The sequence below is a fragment of the Hyperoodon ampullatus genome (genome assembly GCF_949752795.1).
Source record: "Hyperoodon ampullatus genome assembly, chromosome: 2".
NCBI lineage: Eukaryota > Metazoa > Chordata > Mammalia > Artiodactyla > Ziphiidae > Hyperoodon > Hyperoodon ampullatus.
The window spans coordinates 29,697,287-29,720,101 of NC_136915.1; the positions used below are offsets into that span (position 1 = coordinate 29,697,287).

The 22,815-nt window shown below is 46.1% G+C and overlaps 1 protein-coding gene and 1 pseudogene across 2 annotated transcripts; both read left to right on the plus strand.

Moving 5' to 3' along the window:
• Positions 1 to 3,946: 3,946 nt before the first annotated feature.
• On the plus strand, positions 3,947 to 5,458 carry LOC307048842 (tRNA (guanine(6)-N(2))-methyltransferase THUMP3; the record flags this gene model as incomplete). The annotated part of the gene is made up of 1 exon (XM_079698077.1): positions 3,947 to 5,458. The coding sequence occupies one exon, from the start codon at positions 3,947 to 3,949 to the stop codon at positions 5,456 to 5,458; it is 1,512 nt and encodes a 503-aa protein (XP_079554203.1).
• Positions 5,459 to 16,906: 11,448 nt separating this feature from the next.
• On the plus strand, positions 16,907 to 20,165 carry LOC307064075 (solute carrier family 28 member 3-like; annotated as a pseudogene). Its single transcript has 3 exons — positions 16,907 to 16,987; positions 18,212 to 19,191; positions 19,319 to 20,165. The product of its transcript is annotated as a solute carrier family 28 member 3-like (transcript).
• Positions 20,166 to 22,815: the final 2,650 nt, after the last annotated feature.

Consider the following 22,815-nt stretch of genomic DNA (forward strand, 5'->3'; position numbering starts at 1 on the left):
TGGAAATTCTTTCTTGTATGTAAATTGTTTTGCAAGTCTACTTGACTGGGGTTTGATCAGTAAATGAAGAATGAATGAATGAATGAAAAATATAGGTCAAAGGAGAACTCGGAGAGAGAGAAGTGGGGAAGAGAGACAGGCAGGTGGGCAGGTGGCTGGGGGAGTAGGTGAGTATAAAATAGCTGGACAGACAGACTGACTCTCTTCTCCCTAAACTTGATCTTTCTAGACCCAGTTATATTCTCTGTATTTCTCTTCTGTTTCCTTCCTCTGCCTCCTCCTATTCTCTAGGAGCTCAGCGCCAAGGCTGGAGTGGGGCTGGGAAGTTATTTTGTGGAGGGCTGGTTCTGAGGGCTGACACTGGGGTGGGAGGGAGCAGCTTCAGGGATGCTGGAGTGCGGTAGGCAGCTGAGGCAGAGAGGGAGAGGGGGAGGGGAGGCAGAGGTGCCCTAGGCATGGAAGCTGCACAGGTGTCAGAGACAGAGACTTAATGATGAGCCCCAGGTCCACCTGCGCAGATGAGCAGGGCTGGGAGGTGGAAGCTGTGGGGAAACTGGAAAAGGGACACATTCATTTTTCAGTGCACTTCTCTCTCCTTACACACCACACACACACACACACACACACACACACACACACACACGCACGCACATCTTTAATAAAGAGCCAGAGGCTTACTCTGTTCTGGCTCTCACTCCATTTCTGCAAAGGACCCTCTGGGAAAGAGGTGGTAAAAAGGGGCCGAGAGGATCTTGGGGAAGGAATGGAGCTGCTTTCTCCCCTGGGCTTTGCCTGTCTGTACACCTGCCTGGGAGAGACCCAGCCAGTCAAGTCTCTGGTGAGCTGGGATTGCAACGGGGAAGTGTTAGAGCACCCAGAGCAAGGCCAGGAGGCTGACTGGGTGCTCAGCTCAGGAGCAGGCACTTGGCCAGAACCCTAAGCCTCTGGAGCCCCAGCTCAGCCCCTCAGAAGACGCCTAACTGCAGCCTGGGAAGCTCCTCAGTGCCCCCTCCCCAACTCTAACACACTAGCGTCATGGGAACCCAGGACACCCACTGAACCCAGGGCCATTAGCTTCTGTTCTGGGTCCTCCTTCTCTGACCCTGGAATTGGGACAGTGGGGGCAGGGCTGAGCTAACCACTGCACAAGCAAGCGAGGGGTTCACCTGCCTCTAAGGTCAGGTTCTCAGGACCCCAATTCCAACTCTCATAGCCCACAGTCATTCACATCTGTTCTGGAAGAGCGACTAATCTATGGGAGTTGTAGAAACACCATCCAACCAAGGGTGTCACACCCAGTTCCTGGCCCTAGGGATAAAGACGTTCCCTCTGCTCTCACCTGCTTGAGGAGGGGTCCAGCAAATATACATCTGCTCACCCATAAGCTGGAGACTCCCTTATGTAACTACCTGTGCCTTCGAGGCCATATTCAAATAACAATAATCCCAGCCCCTATCCTGGGTGACCACAGAAGTCCATCCCCTCGCTCTTGTATTTCTGAGCTTTCTGGGAAGTGTTTACATGTTCCTCTAACTCATTGCTGGCCACTCAGGGAGCTAAGTATGGTTGTGAGATTGTGGACTGTACAACTCTAGTGTACCATTCACATAGACTATGATGATCATATAACCATCTTTGTACTTCTTCCAGTCACCACTGGCTGTCAAGTCCACTGACACCAGTTCATGTTCTTCTCTCTCTCTCTCTCTCTTTTTTTTTCCCAAAAGGCACTGATTACCCAAGTCAAAGAGGTGAATCCTTCCAAAATCAGAATTTGAGTTTTTGTAACACCTGATTCGAGCTGTCCATGCTCATTACTTGTAGACTTTTTTTGGTAGTGGGTATAAGCTAATTATTTTGTTAGTCACCAACCACAAGTAATTCATTTTTCAATTATGACTTATAAAGCGCCACATCACCTATAGAGTTTTTTGGTTCCTAGGCTCAGATGGCTGGTGTACCTTGCGTGCTACTTGCTTGCAAATTGTGATGATGCTGAGTGTGGATTGCATGAAGTCACTTAGGTCTGATTGGTCCAGGCAAGTCAGGGATGGATGCACTCTCACAAGAGTGGAGCTTGTGGCAATCACTTTTTTGGTTTGTTTTCATGTGTGTGGTAAAATACACATAACATAAAATTTACCTTCTTCATCTTTTTCTTTTTTTTTTTTTTTTGCGGTACGCGGGCCTCCCACTGTCGTGGCCTCTCCCGTTGCGGAGCACAGGCTCCGGACGCGCAGACTAAGCGGCCATGGCTCATGGGCCTAGCCGCTCCATGGCATATGGGATCTTCCCGGACCGGGGCACGAACCCGTGTCCCCTGCATCGGCAGGCGGACTCTCAACCACTGCGCCACCAGGGAAGCCCCACATAGTTTATTAATTGTTATGTATACAATCATATCTAATATTATTAATTTTGTATTCATTAAATTTGCAAAGATGTCTTTTTTTTTTTTTTTTTTGGCTGTGCCACAGGGCATGCGAGATCTTAGTTCCCCAACCAAGGATGCAACCCGTGCCCCCTGCAATTGAAGCGCAGGGTCTTAACCACTGGACCACCAGGGAAGTCCCTGCAAAGATGTCTTTGAAAATGACTTCACGATATCTCTCAAGAGCAAAAAAGACACTTTGATCCAGGAATTCTAACCCTGAGAATCTACCCCAAACACAGTCGACCCTTGAGCAATGTGGGGGTGTTTCGTGGCGCTGACCCTCTGAGCAGTAGAAAATCTGCATGTAACTTACAGTCATCCCTTCCTGTTCATGGTTCCTCTGTATCTGCAGTTCTTCATGCAGGGATTCAGTCAATCACATGGTCCTGTAGTATTTACCATTGAAAAAAATCTGCATTTAGGTGCACCTGCACAGTTCAGACCTATTTTGTTCAAGGGTCAATTGTAGTTTGAAATATGAGGGGCAACATGAGGGAAAATAGGAACAAAGATGTTAATTACAAGCATTATTCATTAGAGTGAAAAAAATGTTGGAGGCAACTTAAATGTCTAATAGAGGATGAGTTAAGTAAGTTGTGGTTTGTTCTATGTAGCGTTATAAAATCGTTAAAAATAATGGTCAAAAACTCTGTGCAACAGCATGGAAAGTGATTACTGCAAGGTTAAGTCAAAAAATTAGGATTCGGGCTTCCCTGGTGGTGCAGTGGTTGAGAGTCCACCTGCCGATGCAGGGGACACGGGTTCGTGCCCCAATCCGGGAAGATCCCACATGCCGCGGAGCAACTGAGCCTGTGCGCCATGGCCGCTGAGACTGCGCGTCCGGAGCCTGTGCTCTGCAACGGGAGAGGCCACAACAGTGAGAGACCCGCGTACCGCAAAAAAAAAAAAAAAAAAAAAAAATTAGGGTTCATCAGGCTTATACATTACGATTGCATGTAAAAAATACGATCAGGGAAAACAATCTGAAAGAAAATACACCAGCATGATAAGAGTCCTTGTATTAGAGAAAAGTCATGCCTGGTATCTTTAGCCCCTCTCCCCTCACCATAATCTCCCCCTCATTCTTAGATGTTGACAACATTGTTTTCTTCGTATGTAAAGTATTACAGAAATGCAACTTCAAGCCATCTATATGGAGCCATCCATAATCCTACAACCTTATTTTTCAAACTTGTAGTTGGTGGCCTTATTACTTTTATAATATGAGATGATATGATATATAATGTAATATAATTATAATATGAGATGATATGATATATAATGTAATATAATTATAATATAATAAATTAAAATGCATCAGTATTTTTTATTGCTGACTAACAGGCCATTGTATGGGTATGCCACATTTGTTTATCCACTTATCAGTTAATGGACATTTGGGTTGTTTCCACTTTTGACTATTATAAATAATGCTGCTATGAACATTTGTGAGCCGGAAGGGTATTCACTGGCGGCAGGGACTATATTCAGGACCTTGGAAGCACTGCCAATATGTCTGATGTTCAAGAAGCCACTAACCAGCTCCAGGATGTGAACCTTCATGAGAACCAGAGGTCTATACAAGTGACAGAAAGTGACCTCAGAAGTGAGTCTGAACATCTCCAAGTCACTATTGGAGCCACCGTGCCTACTGGTTTTGAGCAAACAGCTGCAGATGAAGTGAGAGAGAAATTGGGGTCATCGTGCAAAATCAGCAAAGACCGGGGCAAGATATATTTTGACATTTCAGTGGAAAGTCTGGCTCAGGTTCACTGTCTGAGATCAGTTGATAACTTATTTGTGGTTGTTCAGGAGTTTAAGGATTACCAGTTCAAAGAAACAAAGGAGGAAGTTCTAAAGGATTTTGAGGACTTGGCTGGGAAGCTTCCATGGTCAGACCCTTTAAAAATATGGAAAATTAACACATGTTTCAAGAAAAAAAAAACAAAGCACAAAAAGATAAATCAGAATTCAAGTAAAGAGAAGATTGAAAGTGGACAAGGAGACAAAACAGATGAGAGAGATGTCAAAAAAGAGTTCACTAACAATGTCTTAGATTCACAGATCTTAGACTATTATGAAAATTCAGCCATCAAAGAAGAGATATCAACATTAGTAGGTGATGATTTGACATCTTGCAAAGATGAGACTGAGGAAAGCTCAAAAGAAGAAACTGATCCTGAAGTGCTGAAGTTTAGAGTCACATGCAACAGGGCAGGAGAGAAACATTGCTTTTCCTCAAATGAGGCGGCAAGAGATTTTGGGGGTGCTGTTCAAGATTATTTTAAGTGGAAGGCTGACATGACCAACTTTGATGTGGAGGTTCTTTTGAATATCCATGATAATGAAATTGTTGTGGGCATTGCATTGACGGAAGAGAGTCTCCACCGAAGAAATATCACACATTTTGGACCCACAACTCTTAGATCTACTCTTGCCTATGGGATGCTCAGGCTCTGTGCTCCTCAGCCTACTGATATAATAGTTGATCCGATGTGTGGAACAGGAGCAATATCAGTTGAGGGGGCTACAGAATGGTCTAACTGTTATCACATTGCTGGTGATAATAATCCGTTGGCTGTGAATAGAGCAGCAAATAACATCTCATCTTTATTGACCAAGAGCCAAGTGAAAGAAGGCAAACTGTCCTGGGGCTTGCCCATAGATACTATTCAGTGGGATATCTGCAACTTGCCACTAAGAACTGGCTCTGTGGACATTATTGTAACAGACATGCCATTTGGAAAAAGGATGGGCTCCAAGAAGAGAAACTGGAACCTTTATCCAGCTTGCCTACGGGAGATGAGCCGTGTCTGTAGGCCAGGGACAGGCCAAGCTGTACTACTGACCCAGGACAAGAAATGCTTTATCAAGGCATTATCTGGAATGGGACACCTATGGCGGAAGGTACATACCGTCTGGGTCAACATAGGGGGTCTTCATGCTGCAGTTTATCTTCTGAAACGTACACCTCAAACTTTTGTTCATCCTTCAGAACAAGATGGAGAAAGATCTCCTTGGTGATGCAAAGACTGAAGGTGATTAGTAGTGCTGCCAGTGCTTCCTGACAGTGGACATGTCAGCATGAAGAACTTGCTTCGAGAGAAAAATAGTATTAATAAAAGTGAAGTTTGGTGTAAATCTCTTCACCCTAGATAGCAAAAGGTGTGAATAGAATGGAACAAGTCTTAAGAGAAAGCAGAGCTTTTCTTTGGAGCTGTTGTAGTTGGGCAATTAGTACTTTTCTTAAAATGCTTTAAAGATGCTAAGCCTACTAAAATACTCTGGGATTTGGGTTTAGAACATTTTATTTTCAGGCTTTTTAGCAGTTTCTGTTTTCCACTGTAGCAGGTGAAAAGCTACCCTGGCCTAAGGGAAAGGCAGAGAGCATAAACAGATCATGAGGTTACATTTCATTGCCTCTGCAGCTTTGTTATTTAGTTGTTCAGGTTCTTCACCTCAACTTTAAAAAATGAAGCATTATTTTACACTTTGTAAAATAGTGTTTGCCCTATGACAAGATGAAATCTCACAAGACCTACAGAAAAGTTTACTATCTGCTTTAAAAATTACAATATGCATCCGTTATTCAGATTAATAGAAATAGACACTTCTATTTGTAAACAGCAGGGATTACACTGGTAGATGAAGTATGGGACCAACAAGCCATATTTAAATAAATTTTTCTTTCAGTAAAAAAAAAAAAAAAAATTTGTATACGTGTTTTTGTGTGAATATATGTTTTCAATTCTCTTGGGTGTATATGTTCTAGGAGTGAAATTGCTGGGTTGTGGAATCATGGTAACTCTATGTTTAACCTTTTGAGGAACTACCAGATTGTTTTCCAAGCAGCTGCATCATTTTACATTCCCACCAGCGGGTCATGAGGGTTCCAATTTCTCCACATCTTCACCAACATTTGTTATTATCTGTTGTTTTGGTTATAGCCATCCTTGTGGGTGTGAAGTGATTATGTCACTGGCGTTTGATCTGCATTTTTCTGATGGCTGATGATATTCACCATTATTCATTTGTAACCAAAAGCACTGTTTTTTTTAACAAAAGAAGCTTGAACCCCTACCATTATAAAAGTAATTCATGCACATTATTAGATATTTTGGAAACAGATTTTTTTTTAAATTAAACTACACCCAAATAGCACCATCTAGAGGTAACCACTGTAAATATTTCAGTGTTATTTCCTTTGAATTTTTTTTCCTCTCTATTCTTTCTAGAATATGGTTGAAGTCATATAACATTTGCAATTTTGCTTCTGGCTTTTTCACCTAATATGATAAAATGGGGATTTTCCCAACCTCTTCCTAAACATTACTAGATATTACAACTTCCTTAGCCATTCCCCCATTGATGGACCTTGGTTGTTTCCAGCTGTATTTAATACTGCAAATAATGCGAAAATACAGTGTTTTGATATTGCTCTTTTTGATCTGTGTTCCATCTGTCCAGTAAAGCTGAGATCTTTCTCTTCCCTTCAATCCATCCACATCCTTCCAGAACAGTACTTGGTACAGAGTAAGACTTCTTTTTTTTCTTATTATTGAGACATAATTGACATACAACACTGTATAAGTTTAGGGTGTACAACCTAATGATTTGGCTTATAGACATCATGAAATAAGTTTAGTGAACATTAAGTTCACAATAAGTTTAGTGAACATTCATCATCTCATATGGATACAAAATAAAAGAAATAGAAACAAATTTTTCCTTGTGATGAGAACTCTGAGGACTATTCTCTTAATAACATTTGTATATAACATAGAGCAGCGTTAATTATATTTATCATGTTATACATTACATCCCTAGTACTTATTTATCCAATAACTGGAAGTTTGTACCTACTGGCTACCTTCTTCCAATTCCCCCCCCCACCTCTGGTATCCACAAATCTGATCTCTTTCTATTAGTTAGTTAGTTAGCTTGTTTTTAAAGTATAATTGACCTACAACACTATGTTGGTTCCTGGTGTGCAATATAGTGATTCAGTATTTCTGTACATTTCAAAATGATCACCATGATAAGTCTAGTTACCATCTGTAACCATACAAAGATATCACATAATTATTGACTACATTCCCTACACTGTACAGTTCACACTCATGAGTCATTTATTTTGTGACTGGAAGTTTGTGCCCCTTAATCTCCCTCACCTATTTCAGAGTAGACTTATTGACACCTTATTACAGGTCAGGCACTGTTCTAAGCACTGGGTATATATCAATGCATTTAATCCTCACAACTTCCCTGTGACATAAGTAGTATTATTATCATCCCCACTTTATACATGAGGAAGTTGAGGTGAAGAAATTTGTCCAAGGTCATCAGCTAGAAAGGGACCGAAGTAGAATTTGAATCCAGACAGCCTGGCCCCAGAGTCTGAACTCTTAACCGTCAGCCATACAGCTTCCGTATGATGGTGGAGGTGACGGGAATTGGAATTAGGATGACAGCCAACAGGGCTTTAGGGATGGGTTGGTCCCAGGTTTGAAATTTGGCACCCAAGCTCTGTCCCTTAGTTGGGAATGGAAGGTCAGGAAGGCTCGGGAGAGGGAAGCGATTCAGGTGCAACTCTCAGGACAGGAGTTTCCAACAGTCCCCAGCCTGGCACCTTCCTATTAGCCCACAAAGCACCAGGGTGGTCTTTCTCAAATGCAAATCTGATCCTGTCACTTCCCTGCTTAAAGCTCTCTATTGCCCTTGGGATAAAACACCCAAGCCCTTAGCTGAACTGCAAGGTCCTCATTAGCTCCATCTCAACTCCCCACCTGGCCTCTCCTCTCCACCTGGCTTCTCCTTTTTGCCTCACTTGGGGTCCTGCACACTCCACCACACTGCATCTCACTCTTGTACCTTTTGGACCATTGGCCTAGAGAGCTCTTCCTTACCTCACCCCTACTCACCCCACTTTGGCCCTGCTCACTCTGAGTCTCTGCTTAAACACTCCTCTCTTCTAGAAAGCCTGCTCCAAACCCCTCAGACTGGACTGCATTCCCCTGCTAGACCCATACTTCCCTTCTAACACTCACCACATTTCTTGTAATTGCTTTTCTTAAAAACAACAATACTTTTAATTATAGAAAATTCAAATATAAGAAAAAAAAAGAGAACGTTTTCACCACACAACTTCATTAGCTCACACCAACCTGGTTTCACCTGAACTCCCAACAACCTCCCTCCTCCTATGTTATTGTTAAGCAAATAATACAGATCATTTAATTTCATCTGAAAATGTTTTATTTAGCCAGTGTCTCGAAAAGATAAGGACTTAAAAAAAATCATAGTTACAATATCATTATCATGCTTTTAAAAAGCCAATTATATTTTTTTCTTTTTTCAATGTTTTATTTTGAAAAATTTCAAACCTACAGAAAAGTTTCAAGAATAATTCAATGAACAAACCTAAATTTCTCACCTAATTCACCCATTGTTAATATTTTGCTACATTTTTTCGCTGAACCATCTGAGATTAAGTTGCAAATATGAGATTTTACCCCTATACATTTCCATATAGATTTCCCCCAAACAATGAGACTCTTCTATGTAACCATAATATGATGACCATATTCAGGAAATTTAAGTAGATACAATAAAATATGTATACTACAGGGACTTCCCTGGTGGTCCAGTGGTTAAGACTCTGCTCTTCCACTGCAGGGGGCATGGGTTTGATCCCTGATGGGGAATTGGGATCTTGCATGCCTCACACAGTGCCAAAATTCTAAATAAATAAATAAATAAATGGTTAATTCATGTTAAAAAAATATGTATAATGAAATCCATATTCACATTTTGCCAAACGTTCCAATGCTGTGCTTCACAGACATTGTCCTTTTTTCAATCTGATCCAGAATCATACATTGCAGGTTTAGTTGTCTTGTCTCTTTCACCCATTTAATCTGGAACATATCATTCTTCTTTCATGACATTGATATTCTAAAGAGCCCCTGCCAGCTGAGCCTGACCTTGAATTTAGGTCTGTCCTGTGGTTTCCCTTCTGGTTCTTCATTCCTCAGATTCTGCATCTTTGGCAGTTGTGCTGCCTAGGAGATTGTGTCCATGTTAGGGGGTGGTTGTCCATTTTATCTCACTACGATGACATTGATTTTGATTGCTTGATTTAGGTGTCTTCTAATTGCTTTTCAACTTTTAAATGGTCTGGGGGCTTTTTCCTGCTAGACTGTGAGCTTCATGAGGGCAGAAGCCGTGTCTGTTTTCTCCATCTCTGTATCCTCCAACCACAGCAGGTTTAAACTGGAAAGGTGCACCTACTTTGCGCCAGCCCCGTGCCTTTCCCTCGGTTCAGCCTCGCTGCAGCCCAGGGAAGGACTAATTGAGATCTCAGATGAGGAAAATGAGGCCCAGAAAGACCCAAACCCCTAACACAGTGATTCCCTCAAACTTCTACCTGAGCTGTTCCTTCTTTCCCCCCCCCCCCCCCCGGTACGCTGGCCTCTCACTGTTGTGGCCTCTCCCGTTGTGGAGCACAGGCTGACTCTCAACCACTGCGCCACCAGGGAAGCCCCTGTTCCCTCCCTTTTAAGGCTCTCCCTTTGGATGGCACCTGGGAAAAGCCCCCCATCCCCCTAAAAATTGGTTTCAGTGGAAACAGAAATTCCCAAAAAGAAGGAATCACATTAGCTGTCCAGGGCCTTGGGGCTGAGGGAGAGAGGTGGGAGGCCTTATTTGCATTTTTTCCATTAACAAGCTGGAGTTGAGCTAGTTTGCCTGGGGAGATAATTTGAGAGGGTAATCTTTGCATATTTTATTTAAAAGCACGCTGCGATAGGCGGGTAATAACGCAGAGTGTGGCGATTAGGTGAGGCCTGCAGGGGGCGGGGGTGCGGTCCTTTCCCTTCTCTCTCTATCAACCGCCCCGCCCCGCCCGTCACTGTCCCTCCCACCCACCCCCCACCCACCCCCGTTAGTCCTGGGAACCAGCCTCCTTAAAGGAACAGCCTCCTTAAGCCTCAAAGCCATGGGGCTCAAGCCTCAGTAACTCTTGACGTTTTCTAGCTGATAGAGTCCAAGAGGGAGGTGAACTGCCCTGGGAGAAAAGAAGGATGGTAGGGGGTAGACAATAGAAAGGGGGCCAGTGTCCAAAGCTGAGACCGTAGCCCTGTGGTTCTAAGTGGTGAGGAGAGAGAAGTGGGAGGGATACCACCCCTATAGGGGGCTTTAAAAATATGAGGGAGATGTTTTGTTCGTCTCAAGCGTGTAGGCAGTGCTATTGGTATCTCATGTCTACGGGACAGGGGTGCTAAATTGGGACCCTGCATTGCCTAGGACAGTCCCACTCAAAGAATTATCCAAATACCAAGGCACTCCCACTGAGCCAGTAACTCTCCCTGCACACCCGAGCAACCCTTTCCTTTAAGTCCTGCCACATTGTTGCCGTGGGATTCAAGGCAGACCTGGGTGAGACCTGGGCAGTCGAGTGTTTAGTTGAAGGAGTAGGGTCCTTGCTCCATCGCAAGCTGTTCAACTTTGTGCAAGACACTTAGCATCTGTGACGGTCTGCTTCCTCTTCTATAAAAAGGCACACCAGGGGCTTCCCTGGTGGCGCAGTGGTTGAGAGTCCGCCTGCCGATGCAGGGGACACGGGTTCATGCCCCGGTCCGGGAAGATCCCACATGCCACGGAGCGGCTGAGCCCGTGAGCCATGGCCGCTGAGCCTGCACGTCCGGAGCCTGTGCTCCGCAACGGGAGAGGCCACAACAGTGAGAGGCCCTCGTGCCGCAAAAAAAAAAAAAAAAAAGGCACACCATTGCTTACCTCCCAGTGTAGTCATGAGAAAGCAATGGGGAAATAGAGGGAAAGGTTCTATCAACTATAAAACTCTGATCACATATAAGGGGATATTATTACAATGGGGAGCAGAGCCATAGGGACTTCTGAGGGTAATTAACCTTCTCTGGGCGAAGTTCACTAGGCGTGATGTAGCCATTCAGACTCCCCATTCCCAAAATGCACATGTGCATGCACAAATGCACACACACAAACTAGAAGATCTCAGTAATAATTAGGGGAGTAACTGAGTGTCTAATATAAAAGGAGTTTCATTATGGAGATCAAGGTGGTGATTGTACCTGAGACAAGTTAGGGGAGGAGAGGTCAGGAAATCAACCTAGAAGATTCTGCTCCTATCTGGGTGAGTTTTGGGGGTAGGAAGGAACTCAGGGCTGAGGGGGTTTGTGAGTCCTGGGAGGCCGTATGAGGATTTCAGGTACTCTAGGCACAGGAAGTGCAAGAGGTAGCACCTTCCCTTCCCTCCATTTTCCCAAAGAAGGAGGAAACAGGCATCTGGAGCATTAACTGTAAAGCTGTAGCATGAAGCAGACACCTGCTACCATGTCTCCCTCCCAATGGCAACTTCCCACCTCTTGCTCAGTTCCATTGAACTTAGTCCCAGGTGGGTCATGGGGATGCTCCCTATCTTAGAGAACCCTTTCTGGGTACAGATGAGCCTGTTTCTCAGGCAAGGAGTCTGAAACCTTGTTTCTTTCTAGTAGGCTTTTGAGGGGAAATGTGAGAATAGAGAGTACTGTGTCTGTCCTGCCAGAAATGGAACCTACCTAAAGAAACTTTGGTTTATTCACCTATAAAATAGCATAATAAAATAGGGTGAAATGGCACATAGGAAGGCTTGATACAGCTTGGTCATTCTTTTCTCACCTGTATCCCTTCACTGCTCTTTATCTCTACCTTGTTCCCATCCAATTCTCCATCCTCTTTCCCATTCCCCATTCCCATCTCAGCTCTTTCCCATCCTGTCCTACAGCACCCTCATTCACAACTGTTCCATTTTTAGGACCTCCCGTGGAAAGTAATCCCAACCTTGTTAATACAAGCAACATTTACTTTTCTTTTTCTTAAATTATTGATAATCACAAACAATAAAGATTACCATTTCAGTAGCCTCCATTAAAATTAGTTTCAAAACAACATAAGAATTTCACTGTTTAGAAAACAAATGGTCAGTTACTGAAATGAAAACATTTGCTTCTAGACGGGGTAAAAAATAATATCAAGGCAAATTAACAAAACAACAACAACACATTGGGCTGTAAAATATTTTGCAATTTACAAAGCAATTTCAAGAGCATTATTTAATACTCACAGCAATCCTGTAAAGTAGATGGTACTTGCTTTCTTACCCCTTTCAAACAGATGAAAAAACTAAGGCTCCAAAAATTTAAGTGAATGTATCGCTTGTTCAAAGCCTAGTGAACTTGAAAACAGACTCTAAAGCCAGTTTTCTAAGGGGTACAAGGAAGAGGAAGGGAATAGGAATGGGGAAGAGTCAAAGGTTGGGTGGGGGTGGTGAGGAATGGGTATGAAACTGGGCATGGAGTAAGTGGGATGGGATAATATGTGCAGGACAGGATGCTAATGGGAATGAGATTGGGATGGGGATAGGGTAGGAGAATATGAAGATGGTTATAAAGGCAGGTAGGGAGTGGTTGTGGGGCAATGTGGAGTTGAGGTGGTGAGAGCACTGATTCTGCAGCCAGATTGCCTGGGTGTGAATCCTGGCTCTGCCTCCTACCAGCTACGTGAATTAAAGCAAGTTGCTCAACACCCCGGCCCTCAATTTCTTCATCCGCAAAATGCAGATGCTAATAGTATCTTTCTCCTAGGGATTAGATGAGTTAACACAGGTAAAGCACCAAGAACAGTGCCTGTCCTGACACAAAGTTAGCACTCTAAGAAAATACTCTTCTCCTACTCCCCTCTGCCTTCTCCTCTTCCTTCTTCTTCTTTCTCTTGTTGCTGTTGTTGTTAGGACGATGCTTTGGGCTGAAATAGAGAAGTGAGTTGGGAAAGATGGTATTGAGAATGGGGAGAGGATGAGCTGGCCACGGGGATAGGAATAACACATGGATGCAAGTAGGAATAAAATTGGGGGAGGGGGAGGGGGAGTATGGCATTGAAACCCACCAGACCCACCAGATAAAAGAAGCTTTGAACTTCTTCTCAGGGGTTTGGACACAGACATATACATCTGTGTACACCTGCATGTTCTGGACTGAGCCTATGTTGTTGGGTTCCTGCAGAACCAAGTTTAGTTGATATTAAGCAGGGAGGGTCTTTTGCGGGAGTATTGTTGGTTCCCATAATGAAGCCCAGTGGCTTGGTGCAGAAGCCCTTTCTTCAGAGGACTGGCTTCTGGGGTTCCCGGTCTGTACCCATTACTACCCCACACACTCCTAAACTCTGAAGGTTCTGAATGTACCTGAAGACAGAGGCTTGTGTGGCTCACAGACAATTGGGATACTTTACTGAGTTTATTATACTGCCCAGCACCCCAGGAAGTGATGTGATGTCTCAGGCCAACCTCATGAGAGCAAGCATTCATAACAGTTGTACAGGTAAAGCCTCGCTCCGCATTGCAGTTGCCGGCTCAGAGAGACTCCTCTGTCTCTTGGACAGTGCCCTGCTTCTGAACTCTCGGAGGCTCTTGCTTCCTGTGTCCCCAGGGTATGTCCTCTTTACTTTTCCTAGGATGCTGCTTACCTACTTTTACTCATCCTCCAGGTCACATCCTCCACATCAGCTCCTCTGTGAACGCTTTCCTTTTTTTTTTTTTCTTTATTTTCTTTTGGTCTCCCCCGAGTGGCTTGCCAGATCTTAGTATCTTAGTTCCCCGAACAGGGATTGAACCTGTGCCTTCAACAGTGAAAGCGCAGAGACCTAACCACTAGACTGCCAGGGAATTCCTTGTGAACACTTCCCTGATCATTCCCTTTGAACTTGGAAATCTTTTACTTCCCACCTATTGGAACACGTTTTAGAAAGTGCTTCCACAGCACCGTGGACAGATTTGTATTAGCACTTATCACACTGCACTCTTATTACCCATGTCTGGGTCTCCAGGAATTGACTGTGAAGTTCCAGTGGGCTGGGACTGTGTCTGATTCATCTGAATCACCACTGCCTACCAGAGGGGCTGGAACATGGTAGACAGTAATAAATATTTGTTGAATATAGGAATTTCCTCTCTGACTAAGATGGGGGCTTGAGAGCATCTTGGAAGCAGGTTCCTGGGAGGAGGTGTCTGGTGACAATGGTGACAGGAACAGTGTGACACAGACATGCTTGCAGGCTGTGGGGTTCTGAGCCCCCTGGGGATGTGGTCCATCCTGAGAGATCTGGGACAGAGACAAGGATGTCCAGCAGCCCTGAGGATTCACGCACCTGGAGTGGCCTCTGTAGCCACGGTGGCCTGAGGAAGCCCAAGGAAGGGCAGGACCACATCAGCTGGGGAGGAGCCCTGCTGTCCTGCGTGTGGCAGGAATAGTGTGGGCAAGGCTGAGCCAGCATGCACTGTCTCTGGAGGATCTGGTTTCCCACTGCCCTGTAGTTCCCTGGACCTTGGGGTTCTGAAGGATGGTTCTGTAAGGAACAAGGCTACTCAGAGACTTCATGAGAAAAAATCTCCATGAAGGCTCTTGAGAAAGGTCTTTGTGGACTAGACAGTAACTTGAGAACAACAGACCCTGGGGAAAGATCAGGCCAGTGAGGATGTAGGAAGCAGTCAGAGAAGGCCTTGCAAACCAAGCTAAGCAATTGGAGAGCCTTGGAAAGGTCTTAAGTTGGAGGAGTCTTATGGAAGCCCACTCCAAAGCAGTGTGGTGAATGGAAGGGAGGGAGCCAGGCTAGGAGCCCTTCCAGTTTTCTGGGTGAGAGATGACAGTGGCCTGAACCAAGATGGGGAAGCTGGAGTAGACAGGAAGGCATGGGCTAGAGAAGCGTTCGGAGGCGGAAGGGACAGGACCTGGTGACGGGTGTGAGGAGTGACTAGGAGGACCAAGGCTTACACCCCAGGTGACCGAGCGGGGTGAGCAGATTTGTGGGTGACGAGATGAGCTCAGTTTGGGACATGGGAGGTTTGAGGTGCTGTGGGTCATCCGAGGGGAGCTGTCCAGTGGGCAGTTGGAGGCAGAGACCCCGCTGGAGTCCAGAGGATGGGCAGGGGCCAAGGCACAGAGTGGAGGAGATCCCAAGAGGAGTAGAGACAGGAGGTCCCAGGAAGCCCAGGGAGCGTCAAGGTCTAGGAAGTTTCTTGCCCTGAGAGCTGTCTGAACACTGAGTGCTGGGGGCTGGCCAGAGGAGTCCAAGAAGCTTGAGTAATCAACCCGGGTCCCCTCCAGTCCGCTAACTTGCACCCGCTCACACGTGTCCACCTACGGTTCCAGTCCCACATCTAAGATCTCACTTGCAGGCCCACATCACTCGCACAGCCCTACATTCGCAGAAGGCGCACCCCTCAGCGCTCTCTCTCTCTCTGTCTTCCCTCCACAGTCCCACCTCTCCCTGCAGACCCTGGGGTTAATCTTCCCCCCTCCCCCAGATTAGGGGCACTGCCCCTCTTTGTGCGGCCCAAGTGCCAGAGGCGAGAGACCTGTGAGGCTTGCGGCCATCCGGCCAGCTGAGTTGGGGAGGGCGGAGAGGGGTGCGGGGGAGGAGACACAAAAGGGGGGAGGGATCCCGGCTGCAGCTGTCCCGCGAGGGGCCGGGACAAAGGGCCTGCTGGCGGGCCCGCTGGAGCCGTTTTCATGCTTGTTGGGATTAGGCGCAGGAAACGTCGCTCGCAATCGTGCGGATCAACAGTCCCGTGAGCGCCGGCGCGTGGGGCGGGCTCGGCTCCACCCGCCCCCAGCTTTGTGCTGAGCCCTCGGCTCCAGGCGGCGCAGGGGTCCGGGGAGGCCGCCCCTTTGTCCGTGCCTTTCGGGGGACGAGCCCCGCCCGGGGACCGCTGGACACCAGCTGAACGCCGGCCTCCTGCCCTCTCCTTCCTCCCCAGCACGGAGCACTGGGGCTCCACCTTGCTTCCCATTATGGGGCAAGCTCACGGTCCCCCAAGCACCGAGCCCCTCGGACTGCTCCCATCCCACGGCCCGGGCCCTCTTTCATCCCCGGTGGGGGGTAGGGGGTGGCGGGAGGGTGTACATACAGGTCCTTGGGGGACCTGGCCCCTCCCCCGGCCCTGACCTCAGTATGATGATTCCCCTTTTCCCTGAGCCACCTCCCTCCTCCCGCCGGCCAGTCCCACAACCAGCCGAATCTCTTCTCAATTCTACTGGAGATAAAAAAGAATGGAGCAAGTAGAAGATCGACGGCCCCTGAGCCTAGGGGTTTGGGAAGAGGAGCGGGGAAGGATAAGGTGTGGCTAGAAGCCTTCAGGCCTGGAGACGGCGGAGCAGACACATTTCTAGCTGTCCGGCGCTGGGGCTGGGAGAGGCTCGGGGATCTGCGGCGGTGTGCAAACCACCCCCCACCCCGGGCTGGGAGCAGTTTTATTTCTGAGAGGGGTTGGGGAAGGAGGAGGAAGCACGCGTGTGGGTCTGTGTCCAGGAGTGTGTGTGGATGTGTGTGTGTCTGTGCACGGGCACAGTGCATAGGCATGGGGTCTAGTGCCCCTGTGTCTGTGGGTGCCTGGTGGGTGTGGGCATGTATATGAGCGTGGATTTGAGGTCTGATTTGGAACACCCCCATCTCATGCTCCTTACCACCAGCATCCCCATTAAACTCGTAGGTCTGGGAGTCAAGGCCCTTTAGCAATTATTTTTAATATACAGCACAACTGCCCAGCTGCATCTCCTAGTTCTGATGACCTCCCCATCCTCTCCTAGTCAGATAGTAACAGCTGACATTTATGGACTCCTTCCTATGTGCCAGGCTCAGCTCTAAGCCCTTTACATGTGTAAACTTATTGAACTCTCACAAAATGCTATGAGAGAAGCACTAACTGCCCCATTTCACAGTTGAAAAAAAATGAGGCACAGCTAGTAAGTGGAAGATCCAAGACACCTGGGTCCAGTCTGCACTAGAAATCACTATCCTTTGTTGCCTCAACTTCTACTCTTTCTCTAGGCTCTTCTTCCTCCAGGAAGTTTTCCTTGATCAGGTGTTCAGAGATCTCATTGCTTTCCTGTTCTTGTTACCTGTTCATGCTGTGATTAGGAGGAAACACTAACACTGGGTTTGGGGTGTGGCCTGTAGGAAACAGAGGCTGGCAGACATGTCACAGGCGGCCATTCAATCTCCTTAGAGATAGCCACTACAGACCTTTCTCCACTTATAATGGGGTTCCATCCCAATAAACCCATTGTAAATTGACAGTATTGTGAGTAAAAAATGCATTTAATACACCTAATCTACTGAACATCATAGCTTACCCTAACCTACATTAAACATGCTCAAAACACTCACATTAGCCTACAGTTGGGCAAAATCATCTAACATAAAGCCTGTTTTATAATAAAGTGTTGAATATCTCGTGTGATTTATTGAATACTGTACTGAAAGTGAAAAACAGAATGGTTGTGTGGGTACAGAATGGTTGTAAGTGTATCCGTTGTTTACCCTTCTGATTGTATAGCTGACTGGGAGTTGCCACTGCCCAGCATCCCGAGGGTATTGAGAGACTGACTATCATACTGCATATCACCAGCCTGGGGAAAGATTAAAATTCAGAATTCAAAGTAGGTTTCTACTGAATGCTTATCAGTTTTGCACCACCAAAAAGTAAAGTCAAAAAGTCATAAATCAGATTCTCCTAGGTGAGCTGGGGAGTGAACCTGGCGTCTGGCCCTCCATCCGACACACCAGGGAAGAGGCACCAGAGACCATCTGTGGTTCCCGTGCATAGGAGTCTTCTTCCCGGAGTAAAAATGGGCCAGAAGGAATGAGGATAATGAGAAGGATTAGTGAGGTACAGGGGATCTCCAGCCCAGACATTTGAAAAGAATTCAGAGCCCAGCCAAATCCGTGAGCAGCAAAAATTCTGTGGAGCTGCAGAGGATGGTAGCCTTCACAGCCGAGGGCTGCAGCAACACCGGCTTTCAGAGTGATGAAGACTGCTTTGAAAACCAGAACACATCAGGAAATGACAGCTCACTAAGGAGTAGAGTTGTGCAAAACAGAGAGCAAGAAAAGGGCAAACAGGGGGAAGAGCAAGTCACCATTGAGCAGGATTCTCCAAGAAAGGATGAAGATGAGGAGGATGGTCAAGAGACACATCAAAAAGGGTGCCTGGAAAGGAAGTATGGTACAGTTTATGAGTTTTGTAGGGAACACAAAACAACCCTTAAGTATATCATCTGGGGCATTTTAATAGCAAGTTACCTGGCTCTGGTGATTGCAGCCTGTGTGCTGAACTTTCGCAGAGCCCTTCCTCTTTTCGTGATCACAGTAGTTGCCATCTTCTTTGTGATCTGGGATCACTTCATGGCCAGATATGAGTCTCCAATCGCTCAGTTCCCGTCTCCTGGCCAAAGGCTTCTGGACAGCCATTGGTTTTGGCTGAAGTGGGTGATTTGGGCCTGCCTGATCCTGGGAGTTATTTTCTGGCTGGTCTTTGACACCACCAAATTGGGCCAACAGCAGCTGGTGTCCTTCGGTGGACTCAATGTACATTATCCTGACATTTCTATTTTCCAAGCACCCAACCAAAGTTTACTGGAGGCCTGTCTTCTGGGGTATTGGGTTACAGTTTCTTCTTGGGCTTTCGATACTAAGGACGCAAACTGGATTTATGGCTTTTGACTGGTCACGGAAACAAGTTCAGACATTCCTGGAGTACACTGATGCTGGTGCCTCATTTGTCTTTGGTGAGAAATATAAAGACCACTTTTTTACATTTAAGGTCCTGCCCATCGTGGGTTTCTTCAGCACTGTGATGTCCATGTGGCATTACCTCGGATTGATGCAGCGGATCATTAAAAAGCATTCCTGTGTCCACATCGAAGCAGGAAGGAAGGAGAGAGGATGCAACAGGAAGTCCCCATTCTGAGGAGGGCACCACAGTCTCTGGTTGGAAGGACCACTACAACTTGGGACCATGAACCATGTTTGTTTGAGAGGTTGGATTGGTAATGCTAGTGACTATGGGAACATCTCCTGTTGAATCTGTAGTTCCTTCTGGCGATATATTTGTTGGACCTACAGAGTCTCCACTGCTGGTCCAACCATATTTACCATCCGTCACCAAGTCTGAACTCCACACAATCATGACCACTGGGTTCTCTACCATTGCTGGAAGTGTCTTAGGTGCATATATTTCTTTTGGGGTTTCATCCTCTCACCTGTTAACTGCTTCAGTTATGTCCACACCTGCAGCATTGGCTATTTCTAAACTTTCTTGACCTGAGACAGAAACACCTAAAATAACCCTCAGGGAGCATCCTCATCCATTTCCCTGGGGGCGAACATCGCTGTGAAGTTGATTGCCTTCCTGGCCCTGTTGCCTTTTGTGAATTCAGCCCTGTCCTGGTTTGGAAACATGTTTGACTACCCACAACTGAGTTTCAAAGTAATATGCTCCTACATCTTCATGTCCTTTTCCTTCATGATGGGAGTGGACTGGCAAGACAGCTTTATGGTTGCCAAACCCATAGGTTATAAGACATTCTTCAGTGAATTTGTGGCTTATCAGAAACTCTCAAAATTGATCCATTTAAGGCAAGAGGGTGGACCCAATTTGTGGATGGTGTGCAGCAATATATGTCGATTCGTGCTGAGACAATTGCCACTCATGCTCTCTGTGGCTTTGCCAATTTCGGTTCCCTAGGAATAGTGACAGGTGGGCGGACTCACATTAATAGCACTTACCAGCACTTCTGTAGACATCAACTGCCATCATGTTTTGGAGAATGCCTTCAACCCCAGCTCAGTTAGAAACACAACCAACGTAGTATCTTGCTGCTAGAATCTACTGAGCAGCACTGTTGCCAAGGGTCCTGGTGAGGTCATCCCAGAAGGAAACCATCGCCTGTGTTTGAAGGACTGCTGCAATTTGTTGAATCCACCAACACTAAACTGCAGTTGGGTTCCTAATACATTTTGAGTTCAGCCACTTCTCCAACAGAACTCTAAGTACAGGTGCTGAATTTTCTGCTTTGGGGAGGAAAAAAAAAGCTATTTCCACAGATTGATACTTCTGTCATGGAATCAACTTTAATTGGAAAGAAGGAAAACAGGATGAACACTTCAGTCTCCAGTCCCAGAAATGTTTTCTGTCTCAGAAGGAAATTCTAGAGACAATGCTGAGATGCTTCTTAATGCAATGCTCATCACCAATGCTCTTAATAGCATAAAGACTACATTTTATGAGAAAACACAAACACTAATGACTGGAATAAAAGGGGATTCATACAAAAGAAAGAATGTGAAAAAGGTTTTCAAATACCTTAAGTAATTTATTTGTGTTTTCACTTTTGTTCATGCACAAGAGTAATTTTTTTTAATCCATGTATAAATAGTTGATTTGTGTTTGTGTGTGTGTGTGTGTGTGTGTGTGTGTGTGGTGATGGTGGTGATGATGAAGTAAGGATCTAAATGCCCAAAGGACTCCTTATCTCCGAAGTACAATATACTAGGATATTTCTAATTACTTTAAAAAAAAAATCATAAATCGGGGACTTCCCTGGTGGTCCAGTGGTAAAGAATCCACCTTACAATGCAGGGGACACAGGTTCGATCCCTGGTCAGGGAACTAAGATCCCACATGCCATGGGGCAACTAAGCCCGTGCTCCGCAACTACTGAGCTTGCACGCCTCAACTAGAGAGCCTGCGTGCCACAAACTACAGAGCCCATGTGCTCTGAAGCCTGCAGGCCACAACTAGAGAGAAGTCTGAGTGCCACAAGGAAGAGCCTGCATGCCACAAGGAAAGATCCCGCACATGCCTCAATGAAGATCCCATGCAGCCAAAAATGATAAAATAAAATAAATAAATAATAAATAAATCTTTTTTAAAAATCATAAATCGAATCATCATAAGTCGGGCACCATCTGTACACAGAGCCCCGATATGATATGCCACACCTACAGGGCTTGGGAGCCCACATACCTTCTCAGTCTCCTTATCCCCGTAACTCCTACACTCTTCATTCCCACTTCACTCCCTGTCTCCCTGCACCCCAGGTTTTAATCCCATCCCCTCTGACACTTGATGGTGCAGACCTATTTGGGGTCCCTGAAGAGAAAGCGTCCATGGACCCAGACGTTTCTTCTCCCCAGAGGACCCAGCCCTGCACTACCTCCCTGCCAACCCCTTCCATGCTTCCTCCTGTCCCTCCGGCCTGCTCAGGCCTCTGCTGTGTGCCTTGACCTGTGGGTCTCTGGGTCTCAGCCCCAACCTCATCCCTCATTCCTCCTATTAAGCAAGTCTTCTCAGGTAGGACCAGAAACCTGAGTTAGAACTTCCCTGCTCCTGGTCATGGGGTTTCACTCTGGCAGGAAGGGGAAGGTGGCTCACTGGCTAAACCCCTCCCTAGTGCAGGGAACTTCCCCACTCTTCTCACTGTCCCAGGGACTAAGAAATCCCCACTCAGTGACTTTAAAACAACCTCCCAGGTATAGAAGTCTCAGGCAGAGACCTTCACAGAGGGCAGCCGCAGCTCCCCCTCTCCTTGGCTGAGCAGCTAGTGCATTAGTCTTTTGGATGCAAGTCTTATCTACCTGTGCAGGCAAGACTTGCTCAAGGGCAAGGCTGGCACTGTAGGGCCTTGTGCAGGGGGGCCTTGATTGTTTTAATGCCTACAAAGCATCTTCAGACCCACTTCCTCGTTCAGTCTGTACAGTTGCCACAGGCAAAGAAACGGAGGCTGCCTAGACAGTCTCTGGACCAGGTCTTCCCCACACAGGTACAACAGTAGCCTCAGAGCTTCCCACTATCAGGCCTGATGGCCAGCGTGCCTGATTGGAAACAGCAGTTCTTGGCTGGGTCAGCTCATCCACTGGGGTCCTGCCTCAGCATCCCGGCCCCAAACTCTGCTGGCCTGGCTCCAGCCCTGACTCCCTGCTCTTGTCAAGCTCCTTCCCTAACCCACCACCACACCAGGGGCTGGGTCTGTCCCTAAACCCAGGATTGGCAGGGCTCCTGTCAACATGCAATTCACCACACTTGTTCCTTGGTCTGGCTTTCATCTTTTTCTCAGCTCAGAAAGCTCTCTTATGGAGAGGAGTATTAGGCAGCTTTATTTTTTTAAAAGCCTTTTTAAAATGATGTCTTTTAAATTTTAGATTCAGACTCCTTAAGGAAAAATTTGATTGTTTTTCTGTGAAAAAGTTAAGTGTGCATCACAAAAGCACTATCTATAATAATAATTATAATTCTCATTAACATAGTTTACTATGTGCCAGGTACAGTATTTTGCATATTATATATCCATTTAACCCTTGCAACAACCCTATGAGGTAATTACTACTATTGTCTTCATTTTAAGATGAGGAAACTGGAGAACAGAGAAGTTAATTGATTTGCCCAAGGTCACAGAGACAGAAAGAAAAATGGCACCAACATCTAAATACAGGGGTCTGGCTTCTGAGTCTGTGCTCTTAACCACCGGTTTTAC